General features: G+C 35.8%; 1 protein-coding gene across 1 annotated transcript in view; it reads left to right on the top strand.

Moving 5' to 3' along the window:
- The first annotated feature begins 2,443 nt into the window (after window positions 1-2,443).
- GATA4 (GATA binding protein 4) overlaps window positions 2,444-13,816 on the top strand; it is a 32,979-nt gene continuing 21,606 nt past the window's right edge. The window contains exons 1-2 of the mRNA XM_075269301.1: window positions 2,444-2,477; window positions 6,237-6,955. Coding sequence (XP_075125402.1) covers window positions 6,436-6,955 — 520 coding nt within the window. The 5' untranslated portion in view covers window positions 2,444-2,477; window positions 6,237-6,435. The remainder of the gene's footprint in view (window positions 2,478-6,236; window positions 6,956-13,816) is intronic.

Genomic DNA, 13,816 nt, shown 5'->3' with positions numbered 1-13,816 from the left:
CATTGTCAGTATACTCACATAGTCAGTCACCTTATCCTGACATATAAGAAGGTAGTACTCTCATCATTCTACTACTCTCATCATTCTACTACTCTCATCATTCTACTACTCTCATCATTCTACTACTCTCATCATTCCCCTGGGATCTCTTTATTATGTCCCCAGTGTCAGTGATTGTACAGCTAGAGAGGACCCAGGAGGTGATGCCCTACATGAGTATATAATAATATATTCACTGCTAACCCTGTCCTGCAATCACTATTCACTATCAGCCTCATCGGCGTGGGTTATCCTTCAAGTCTCCTTCAGAATCCATCATGTGAATATATACAGTGTATTCAGGTGCACACAGCTCTGTATATTATATACAGTGTATTCAGGTGCACACAGCTCTGTATATTATATACAGTGTATTCATGTACAAACAGCTCTATGGGTTATATATAGTGTATCCCTGTGTAGCTCTACATATCATATACAGTGTATCTTGTATACACATCTCTACAGAACATATACAGTATATCCATATGCACACAGCTCTATAGATCACATACAGTGTAATGGGTATACACAATTGTACAAATCATACACAGTGTATTCCCGTGCACACAGCTCTATAGGACATATACAGCTCTGCCGATCATATACTGTGTATAAATCCATTTAATATATATTTATTTTTCTATGTATCCATCTATCCTATCCATCTATCTATCTATCTATCTATCTATCTATCTATCTATCTATCTATCTATCTATCTATCTCCTATGTATCTATACACCTCCTATCTATCTATCTATCTATCTATCTATCTATCCATTCCATATCTATCTTTCTCCTATCTATCTATCTATCTATCTATCTCCTATCTATCTATCTATCTATCTATCTATCTATCTATCTATCTATCTCCTATCTATCTATCTATCTATCTATCTATCTATCTCCTATCTATCTATCTATCTCCTATCTATCTATCTCCTATCTATCTATCTATCTCCTATCTATCTATCTATCTATCTATCTATCTATCTATCTATCTATCTCCTATCTATCTATCTCCTATCTATCTATCTATCTATCTATCTATCTATCTATCTCCTATCTATCTATCTATCTATCTATCTATCTATCTATCTATCTATCTCCTATCTATCTATCTATCTATCTATCTATCTATCTCCTATCTATCTATCTATCTATCTATCTCCTATCTATCTATCTATCTATCTATCTATCTCCTATCTATCTATCTATCTATCTATCTATCTATCTATCTATCTATCTATCTCCTATCTATCTATCTATCTATCTCCTATCTATCTATCTCCTATCTATCTATCTCCTATCTATCTATCTCCTATCTATCTATCTATCTATCTATCTATCTCCTATCTATCTATCTATCTATCTATCTATCTATCTATCTATCTCCTATCTATCTCCTATCTATCTATCTATCTATCTATCTATCTATCTATGTCTGTATTATATTTACATTATATCTCCTGCTTATTTGCTATTATTTTTATGTTTCTATCCACATTTCCTTCTATTATCTTCTCAATCTATCAGTATTCTATGTCCTGTATTATCCAGTAACTGTCAGCTTTATTTCTTTTCTTCTATCCTATATTGATCTATGTATCCACTTTCCTTCTATCTTCTATGTATCCATGTATCACCCATTGATCTGTCATTTTCCATTTCAGTTTCCCCATTACTATTCTTCTCTATGTATAGTCCACAGCGCCCCCTTGCAGACTGGTGACCTCCTATATACATTGTATGCTGATGTGGTCAGACACAGCTCCAGTAGTCCATGGAGGAAGCCTTGCTGTGTGTAGCTGACATGTTCTAGCTCCCAGCCCCCCTTCTTCCCTCCATTACTATTATTATTATTGTAGGTTAATGATGTGAGCCTGGAGATAAGAGAGCGGAGCGGAGCCCATGGAGCGGCTGTCATCCATAATGAACTCCTACAAATAAGAGCTATTTACTAAACGTCATCGTCTATATAATGGCCCAGGGAGTGGATGGCATTTCCAATAGGTTGTCTGGGAGTCCCAAGTGACATCTCTATAAAGTGATTACAGGGGCCAGGGGTAATGGCTTTATAATAGATCTGCTCATCCAGGCAGCATCTAGATCTAGGGAGGAGATCCCAGGCCAGGGGAACCTGCGGCTATAAAATGGCAGCACAGATACATATTGGAGCTTAGATACATATTTGAGTTTCCAGTGCTGAACTGCTTGGACTTTGGCTTTGGTGTTTTTTTGCCTGGCGCCTGCTGATGGTGAAACAGATATTGTAATCCCACGTGATAGAGAGGGGCTGAGACAGGGAAAAGGGCCAGGCCAGGAGACAGGGAGAAGGGCCAGGCCTGGGGCCAGACAGTCCTCCCCCTGTGTGTGTGCAGTGTGGAGCTGGGAACCATTGCTGCTCAGCACAGCCTGGGACTATCTGGAGCTGAAGGTCGGTCCTATATGGGGTTCATACTAATGGCAGACCCTCAGGGATGGGTGTATCGGCTGGGGGGGAAGGGGTTAACTGGCACAGGAACAGGGACAGCTATAGTGAATGCAAGATCATGTCTAGTGACACAGGTAGGAGTGCTAGTCAGTGACTAAATCTCTCCCCAGTACATAGCAATGTCAGGGCAGGGGGTACCCCAATGTGTCTCCCATCCTCCAGACCTGCTGGGGGTTGTTGTCCTGTAATACCTAATACATGGCCACCTCTGCCCCTCCACTATCTGCTCTTATCTGTCACATGGAGGGGGCCCAGGTAATATGTGTCAGGCCTGAATCATCCCAGATAACTCCTATCAGGTTCCCTCACTGTAACCTCGGCCAAGTGGAGTTTAATAGTCACCCCTGTCCTCTCCAAAACAGACAAAGATCTGCCCTGGACCTCTGGGGTCAATAAGGGGGAGATGCCCAATATTGGAGGCTTTATTATTATATAGAGAGATAGTAGATAATATTATATCATTGTTACTATTAGATATAGGAAGATACAGATTAGATATTGTTTATAGTGATATATGTATGATATTAGTATTTGTATTATTATTATTATTATTATTATTAATAATACATGTAGATAGATTAGATAGTTGTTAGATGTATGTGTGGGATTATATTATATATTACATGACATAACTTAGATATTGTTATATATATATATATATATATATATATATATATATATATATATATATAATAGTAAAGACAATGTATCACTACAGCACTACTAGATATAGATTAGATATTGCTTATGGTATGTTGTCATTATGATTGATAAATATAGATAGATATAGATTAGATATTGTCTTAGTTATTAAAAATATAGATTAGATATTTATTGAGTAAATAAATCTATATATAAGAGATAATGTATTATTAGATATTGTTTATAGATAAATATTAATAATAAAAACAACTACACATATATATATATTCTAGTAAATACAATAGATCATTATATTACTACTAGTAGATATAGATTAGATATTGTTGAATGTGTGTGTGTATATATATATATATATATATAATTGTATTATTATTAGACATAAATTAGATATTGTTTGTAAATAAATAAATTAAATATATATATATATATATATATATATATATATATGAGATAATGTATCAATATATTACTACTACTAGTTATGGATAGATTAGATATGGTTAAATGTGTGTGCATGTATATATATATATATATATATATATATATATATATATATATATATCATTAATGTATTATTAGACATAAATTAGATATTGTGTGTAATTGGATAAATTTTTTAAAAAAAACACATTATCTCATATATATATATATATATATATATATAATTACATTACTACTAGTTATGGATAGATTAGATATTGTACATATATATATTTAGATCAACAATAGTATCATGATAGAGTATTAATATTGATAGATATAGATTAGATATTATTATTAGATATTACTATTATTATTATGTAGTAATAGGCAATGACATTGTAATACAGAATATTTGTGTGTAGTCACCATATACATAATATTACTACTACTATTATTATTATTGTTTAGTATTATATATAATACATCAGATAAATAATATAAATAAAATAATAATATATAGTATATACCTAAACCTCTTGTACTTCATATTCTATAATTTAGTTCCTCTTTACAATTCCCGATTCTTTTTGATTCTGTTACAATTTTCCCAAACTACATGAGAATGATTCTGTAATCCTGTAATAATAATGAAATAACATCATATGCAAGGAAAATAAATGTGTCAGGGAGTTACCTGGTAATTGTAGGCTCTGATGTCTTACATAAAGCTGGAGATCCCTGATGTGTGTGTATATGTACACACATATATATATATATATGTATGTATATATATAATCTGTATGTGCTGTATATGTGTATTGTATGTGCGGATGTGTATATGTGTGTGTGTGTGTGTGTGTGTGTGTGTGTGTGTGTGTGTGTGTATACACGTATATATAAATATATATATATATATATATATAAAATCTGTATGTGTATATGTGGAGTCACTTATGTCATATACATGGATTTATAGCATATAGAGCCTCCGCATATACTATACATTGGCTCCTATGCAGAGGGCAGGGAGACTCTGATGGGGGTTTGGGGGATACTGCCAGGTCTTTTGGCTTCTGTTTCTTCTCATTGTGAAGAATCATCAATCTCTGTGTCTGTCCCTGCAGCCTCCAATATCCCAATATCTCAGTCACTGGTGTCAGTCTGGGACTGGCTGCAGGAACTTTACATCCCGAGTCCAACAAAAATATAAAATAAATAAAATATGGGGAAAAAAATAAAATAATAATAATTAATAATAATAATAATTCTATGTATATTTATAGTCGCGCTACAGAAGATTCACCAGAAAAGTAAATTCCCTTATTTTACGGTACAAGCCAATATTTACATCTATAATTCACATGACTTCTGTCATCATAGTCATTGCTGTATCTCCAAATTACGGACAAATGAAGCTGTCCTAATTATTATTATTATTATTATTATTATTATTATTATTTATTATTATTATTATTTGTATCTTGTATTATTGATTGAATATTTTATTTCAGAATGTTATTACTTTAACATTAGTACTAGATAAAATATCTTTTATTCTACCATTATTATTTAGTATTATTTATCTATTATTGTATCAGTTCTGTATTACTATTATCATCATCATATATCAGTTTTGTATTACCATTATTATGCTATTACTATGATAATGGAACTACTTTTACTCTTAATATCCCCCTTGTATTGTGTTACTAACGCTATTACTTTTCCTCTTACATTATAGACTATTAACAATTTTTATTTTTTCCATTATTATTATTATGATTATTTTATTTTACTTTGTTTAATTGGTTATTTTTTCGCTCCTATGTAGTAATAGTCATATTTTTATTCTAGATTATTGTAGTCATTGCCATTTTGTTGGTTTATACCTTTCTATTATTTTTGAAGGGCAGCTCTGTATTTATTAAATATTGTATTAATATTTTTTTTTTAATTATATTACATATTATAGTGTTTTTATTATTTTTATTGTGTATAATTGATCCTTTTGCTATTTTGTAGTGTTATATACCGTTGTATCATTATTGAAGAGCAGATCTGCAGTTATTTAGCGCTTTCTTACAGTGTCTTTTATTACTTACTAGTAGTGGTTACAATAATATTTTTATCATGTATAATTGTGGTATTATGTTGTTATATGGCTTTCTATTATTATTGAATTATCATTGTTCTTTAGTATTATATTAGTTCGTGTTTTATTACAATATTGCGGTTTCCATTTATTATGGTTGGATCCGTATTGTATACGTATTATACTATCCCTTTTGTATCCCACGTGTTTATATATGTTGTAGGGCTAATCATGAGCCAGTCCATTTCTTGTGGCATTTCAGTCCATGTTGGTGATACACAGAGAGGACTCCACTATAGCCAGTCTTGGCCCTTGTTTAGACTTGTCTTATTGTCTCCTGACGGTATCTTTTCCCTAATTGATGTGATTTGGTTTTGATGCGATTTGTTTAGTCTTGTGTTTTGATGTGGGGGGGAAACATTTACAATACAAAGGTGTGGGGGAGGGGGTTACACAGGTAGACAATGGTGTCTTAAACTCATTACATCTTGGTGGCTCATTCTTTTGTTTTTTCTGCCTTATAGGTGAGAAGTATAAATACCCCACAAGGGGAGGGGTCTCCTCACTGTAAACTTGGACACAGAAGATAGAGGATGAAGAGGATGTCTCTGCGAGGATGTGACCTTCTGCATTGGTGACTGGACTTATCTCCGAGGATAGAAGATTTCAAGGGGCTCATATATCTTGGAGATCATCTTTAGGAATCTGGAACTATCTTAAAGGATGTATCAAAGTCTTGCAATGGCTGCTAACCATGGCCCCCCATCGTATGAAGGTACAGGGGGCTTCATGCACAGTGCTACTGCTACCTCTCCTGTCTATGTCCCGACCAGCAGGGTGTCCTCCATGATTCCCACCTTACCTTACCTCCAGTCCAGCGGCCACACTCAGCAGGGGAGCCCGGTGTCAGGGCACAATATGTGGGCACAGGCCAGTGCAGAGAGCTCGGCCTATAACCCCTCCACCCCTCACCAGCCTGTCTCACCCCGCTTTGCCTTCTCCTCCAGCCCCCCTATCTCTGCAGCCTCCTCCAGAGAGGTCTCCTACAACAGCGCCCTGGCTATCACCACCAATGGAAGAGAGCAATATGGCCGGGGGCTGGGGGCAACCTACTCCAGCCCCTACCCAGCCTATGTCACCCAGGACATGGGGGCTGCCTGGACTACTTCCCCATTTGACAGCTCCATGTTGCACAACCTGCAGAACAGAGGTGGACCTGGGACCCCAAGACACCCCAACTTAGGTAAGAAGATCCCACTATTATTACTACTGTGTATTAGAAGACGTTTAAGGCACCTGAGGCTGAACATTGTCTATAGCCCCATCTATATATAATATCTAGAAGGTATCCAAAAAAAATCTGCCCTCATATGTAAAGTTTCCATCTAATCCAGTCTATCTTACAAGTATCGATAGATCTCCTTTAGTATCTATATCCCAAGTATACTGGTATACAGATCAGTGTTTTTCTCTCATTCATTAAGTATATCTCTTTTTTCTATCCTATCTATCTCCTATCTATTTATCTATCTATCTGTGATTCTCTCTAATGCATATAATATCGATCTCTATATATATAGCTTAGAAGTATCCAGAGATCTATATTTATCTGTGTAAATCTATCTATCACATATCTATCTATCTATTATCTATCTATCTATCTATCTCATATCTATCTATCTATCATATCCTAGAATCATCCACATATGTCTTTTCCTATTATATACAAATATATATCTATGGTATTTATCGATCTATAATATTAGAAGTGTCCAAATCGTTTTTCTTATATATAAAGTATCTATGTTTCTAAGATCTATCTGTAATATCTATCCTAGAAGTATTTTTCTCTTTTATATATAAAGTATCTATCTATCTTTGGAATGTCCACAGATCTTCCTTGTTTTTTTTCTCATGTATAAAGTCTAGCAACTGCCAAATATTAAGACACATAGAAGACATCATGGTATGTTTGGATAATTTGCAAATAATTCTAATTTTATACAAGATCACGAAAAACACATGGGAACTATCTATCTATCTACTGTATAAGTGAGATGTAATGTCTTCCTGTCATTTTGCATTCCATAATTTCCAATATAATATATAGGAATGTGTTCAGACTTTCCATCTAGTTCTTTAAATCACACCAGGGGCGGCTATACACTTGTTCTACTGTATGAGTGAGAGTGTGTACAGGGATCCAAGTATCACCCCCACTCCATATAAATAATGCAATGCAAGAAATTTCATGCAGTGAATAATTCTATCTATCTCTCATATGTATCTATCCATCTCCTATCTATCTATTATCTATCTATCTATCTATATGAAGCTGGTGGAACATGGTGTTGTTTTTTCATTTTTTTCTTCTGCGGATTTATATGAAATCCCATGAAATAAAATCCATTAAATGACGGGTAAATTGTATTACAGCGGAGGCCTCATGCCTATAGAAATGGAGATATAATACAGCTATGTGTATTACAGTAACAATTTACTGACATCAGTGTAATACCTCATATTACTTGGGGTGGCACTGCAGAGTAATTTAACCCATGCTGCAGAGTTCCCCTAAAAATCACAGCAGATTGCTGGGGGGTGCATAGAAACAAGGACAACCTTCCATCAATTTATCATAGGGCGAAACCTTAAAACAGGACAGACCATAATAGTTAAATTGTCTTCTTGTTATTCTTGCTGACAATCCAGATGTCCGCCGATAAAACCGCCATCTATAATCGGAGTTGAGAAATTGGTCAAGTGCAGCTTTCTAATAAGTGTAATAAAATGGAAGATAATCTCTAAACAGGACAATCCAAGAATCTCACAGTGGCAACAGCTCCACCTACCTGGCACTGGTTGTAACTACAACATGTCCTAGTATAAAACTGCATAAACAACTATAATAAGAGTCATAAACTTTGTTTCTAGCTCCAAGAATTCCAAAGCACACCAACAGCAGAGCTTTGTAGTTGTTATGGTAGAATGGGCAAGAATGATGACTTGGGCACTGATGATAGGGGTTGTGGCAGGTAACCCACCGTCATAACTACCCGTGTGGCCCTGGATCTAGACTGATCATTTTTGTGAATTTTTGTAAATTTGCAAACCCACAACATGTCAACTATTGCTGCAATTTTCAAAGATTCCTACACAAATCTGTTGAGCCTTGAGGGAAATTTTGCAGCATATTCGTCCTGTGTGGGGCCTATCTGCTGCACATGCCATAGAGACTATATGCAAACACATGGCGGCCCGTATGGCTTTCTACTATCGAGCCATAGGATAGGGTACTATGACCCCCACAATTGCCCCAAGATACAAAGTATACAATGCGATAAATTTTTTCAAGTGAGAATAATTGTGATAAAAATAATATGTAAGTTTGTATAGCAAATAATAATAATAATAATAATAATAATAATAATATAAAAAGATAATGATAATAATTAATAATAAGATAAGAATAATATAAAAAGATAATAAAATAGTTAAAAAATAATATTAAAAAATGACATCATCAGGGTGGAGGTTTATGAGGCTCCTGTTTTCTATTCCTACGCCCTGTTTTTCACTGAAAATTCCGAGTTTATTTTTCCGTAATTGTCACATTTCAGGGGAATAAACAGGATACGTAGGAAGATGCTCCCATTTTTGTGTTATCTTCTATAAACCCTGGAAGGAAGGATAAGGGTGGGCTTCGGGGCCTTATCAATTCCACATAATTTTTTTAAAAAAAATTTGTAATCAATTTTTTTTAGAATTTATATATATATCTTTACATTTTTTTTAAAAAAAATTAGGTTCTAGGATTTCGAATGTCAAATTATTTTTTTTTAAATATAGTTTAAAGGATTTTAGAATTATATTAAATTTCCAAATAAAGTGTCAAATTTGTTCAGATAATTTAAATTTAGCAAAAATTTGGTTCAATTCTTTACACGACACACGTCTGTCCAGGGTGAGAACGGATTTATTGACGCGGCGCCTTCCCCGAATGTCATTTACATATGCAGTTTGGTTCTTGCCGTGTGCAAAATACATTTAAGGATAATGAAGGGCGTGTAGGCCAGACAAAACATTCTCCAGGCTATAGATATTAAGGAGGTGACACCCTTTAGGGCTCCGGCAATACACACCCTTTATTTTCCGGGACTTTCAAAAGTTTGACCAAATCACTTTGAATTTTTTTAGCATTTTTAAAAAATGTTGACACTTGTATCTTTTCTGCCCCGTTCCAAGTCCTTTTGAGAAGCTGATGGGCATAACACTAGGTTGAAACCCCCTATCCCAGGATAAGCTGATTTTTCTTAAAATTTCACGATGTTACGTAAATGCCATTTATGTAGATTTTCCAATAAACACTAAAAATCAAAAATAATTTATTGTTAAAAGGAAAGTTTTTAAAATATCCTGACTTTGTTGTTACATACTGTGTGGGGGATAGTGCGTCCATAATTTACATTACTGACTGATTTATTGTAGTAATAATACGAAATTTTTGAAAAAAAAAAATTTTATTCTATTTTTACAATTCTCTATCTATATTTATATAGAGTTTATTTATTTTTCCTTCAATGCTGTAGATAATTGGAAAATGGGACTTGGAAATTTTTAGTACTTATTCCCACAACAGCTAGTACACAACCAATTTTTTTTATTTTTCCTTCATTTCTTAGGCTGGTTTCCTTCAGTAGACCCAAGACTATGAGGGACCCGTGAAAGCTCATATATACACTCATTTTTCACATGGTCACAAGTCCTGTAATGTGAATGAGTTCTTAGATTTATTTGTCTATACAAAGAACCACCAGTAAAGTTGCCGTATACCTTACGGTGGCCTTTAGGGGTATAGCTATATGGAGTACGGTGGTAGCAGTTCTTGCCTGGACCTATTCCATAAAATTTACCCCAATTCTTAATGGCACAAGTTAGGGTCCCCATTACAGATTCTGCCTTTGGGCCTAGGCGCTTCAAGCTACAATCCTGGAGGCCATGCACATTGGAGTAACTTTGGTCAAACAAAAATTTTAAAAATTTACAGTCTTTGGTTCAATTCTTACTCTCAGGAGAAACAACTTGTCCATTGTGAAATTATTTTTGGTTTCGAGAAAGTTTGGAAATCAGTGATAGATTCGGTAGAACTTTACAGATACACATCTTTGTCGGACCATCCAATTTGTAGGGTGGTGTCCAAACTCTTCTCGATGGCAGAAGGGTTGGGCATCTTGTTTTCTAACATGTTTGAAGTTTTATCCTTAAATGAGATCTATTGCCACCAGGGGATTCTCGCATCAGCTCCTTATTGGTGGAGCTGGGCGTGTATGTGTATGTAAGGCTCCGGAGGAATAGCATTGGCTGAATGAATGTTCCACTGATAGCTATCTAAAGTGTTTGACCAGTTTGAGTCCATGTGAACAAGAGTGGTTAAGTTAATTATGGGTATTGAATCATTGTTTTATGCAGGCAACGTGGGGATTAATGGGGTGTGAAAGTGTCCTGGCCATCCTATCAAAGGAGAGGAGACAATTGTTGTCTACCACAGTCTCTATCTAGTCTTTCTTCTGCTGGCCAAGTGTAACAAGAGGCCGTCTGGAGTCATTTGCATAATTGTTGGGTATTGTTCCAATCCACAAACAATGCCAGTCAAATCTAATTATGTTAAACTGGTGGACATTTGCAAGAGATCAGACAATGTTGGCTCAAGTTAAGTGTCTGGTCAATCAACATCTTAAGTTTAAGGAGGTTTCTTACCAAAAGTTATCTTCAAAGAGAGTGATAGTGAGAAACTTTGCATAAGTGCATTCAATTCCTTAAAACAAAAATTTACAAAATTTACAGTCGGTTCAATTACTACTTTCAGGAAAAGCAACTTGTCCCTTGTGAAATTATGTTTGTTTTTGAGAAAGTTAGTGCATCACCCGAGACTGGTTTTATTTGGAACTTTTTGAAAATTGGTGACAGATTTAGTAGAACTTTAAAGGGGCTCTATCAGCAAAATTATGCTGTATGAGCCCCACATATGCGTGAATAAAAGGCTATTCAGGCACCGCTAATGGTATTTTACCCCTCCCGTTTTAAAATAAAACTAAAAACATATATGTAAATCATACCTTAGCGTGCACGCTGGACAGTGATCCACAGTCTGACATCATCTTCTGGCACGCCTACTTCTTTCGGCGATGCCCTCCGGTCCTGGCTCTTCCCCGGCTTCATCGTCGTCTTCATTGTCGTCTTCCGGCGGTTCAAATCCCATTGGTTGCATTGTAACTCTTTCTTATAAAACTTTGCTCTCTTATGCTGTAGTGGTCTTCAAAGGGGGCGACAGTGTGAACTTCACATCGGTTCATTCAATGCAGTTACGTAACAAACCAAAACCATTAGTTCATCACAGTTCATGGTCCTCCGCCATTCTCGCTATTAGCAAAAGCAACCAGTCCAATATAAAAATATTTTTTGTTTCGAAATGGCAATTTAAAAATAAATTTTTTTGGTAAAGCAATGATACATTCAGACGTTTTACGTATTTTTAGGTATGCTGTAATATATTGTTGGTAGACTTTGGCTCTAGTCAACTTGAGACAGCTCCAATCCCAATCCAGTCCAATGTTTTTGCCTTCTATGAAGTCTTAAAAATTCTGCAAAGAACTTGGTTTCCAACTGGGTCAATTTGTGTCTGGTACCATGACTCTTGCCACCAGATGTATCTCAAAGGGTGGCTTATATATGTCACTGATCTTGTGCAGGTTTCTTCTCGTGTGGTCGTGCCAGATCAAAAAATTGACTGCAGCATATTTTGATCTCACCTTATTGATAGGTTCTGCTGCACTGTGCCCCATAAAGCATTGGATAGTCAGATTATTATCAGATATGTCTGACTAAGGCATAAAAAAACTGGCTCGTTACAACCGATATGTGCGCCCAGACTAAACTAGACAGAAAATGTCATATTTCTCGGTTGGGTAGGGAAACTGGATCGGTGATCAAAGTGTCCAACTTTGTTTTCGGTTGTGTCTAGATCAGGCCAGAAGTGAATATATACTATTGTAATCTATCTATCTGTTCTATCATAGAATCCAGCACCAAAGTAAATTTTCAAGGGACTATTTTTTTGTAGTATTCAGCAACTTTTTAAAAGTTTTACTCCACAACCCGTGAGTGTTCTGTTTTGTGCTTAGGTCTTCTTACTTTTGAAAGGTGCACATATATTTTTGGTAATGGTCTCTATCCAGTTGGTGGTCTACTGTGTTGTCCATTCAACTCTTCCACTTACAAAGCTGGTTATAGAAATGTATGTCGAAATGAGAGTTCGGTAGAATTGTGTTTGGTTGTGATACGAATCTTTGCCGATTTCGAGGGGGAAATTTTCTGAGCTGAGCATGTATATAGGGGTGTTTGGTGGAATATCTGTTGGCCAACTGAGTATTATAACAAGTTGTATGGCCAATGTAATTTCCCATGAGCTAGATCTTTGTATAATATGCTTAAATAAAGCTTCAGTGGGCCCAATTGGTCTTCAGATGGAAGGTTAGGCTTCAAATGGTCAATGGTTCACTTTTCTACCCTACTCTGACTTTCTCGATAGTCTTTGCCATCACTGTGAATACATTATATAGAGAGGAGGATTGGTTAGAGAAGTCGTCTGTAGAGATGAGCGAGTAGTATTCGATCGAGTAGGTATTTAGTCGAATACTACGGTATTCGAAATACTCGTACTCGGTTGAATACCACGCGGTAAACGTAAAAGGCATTTACCGCGTGATATTTGACTGAGTATGAGTAGAGATAAGCGAACAGTAAAATGTTTGACTACTCGAATCGAATATCGAACCCTATTATAGTCTATGGGGGGAAATGCTCGTTTCAGGGCTAGGCAACATTCGATCAAATTATACTTACCAAGTCCACGAGTGAGGGTCGGGCTGGATCCTCCGAGAAGTCTTCTCCTTGCAGCGTCCCCACGGCATCTTCTGGCTCTGAATTCACTCTGCCAGGCATCGGGCCTGGGCAGAGCCGACTGCGCACGCTCATACTACAAGCGGACATGCGCAGTCGGCTCTGCCCAGCAGAGTGAATTCAGAGCCGGAAGACGCCGCGGGGA

Source organism: Leptodactylus fuscus, chromosome 3, assembly GCF_031893055.1.
Source record: "Leptodactylus fuscus isolate aLepFus1 chromosome 3, aLepFus1.hap2, whole genome shotgun sequence".
Lineage (NCBI taxonomy): Eukaryota > Metazoa > Chordata > Amphibia > Anura > Leptodactylidae > Leptodactylus > Leptodactylus fuscus.
The sequence above is the reverse complement of the archived record's forward strand: the minus strand, read 5'-3'. Positions and strand labels throughout refer to the sequence as shown.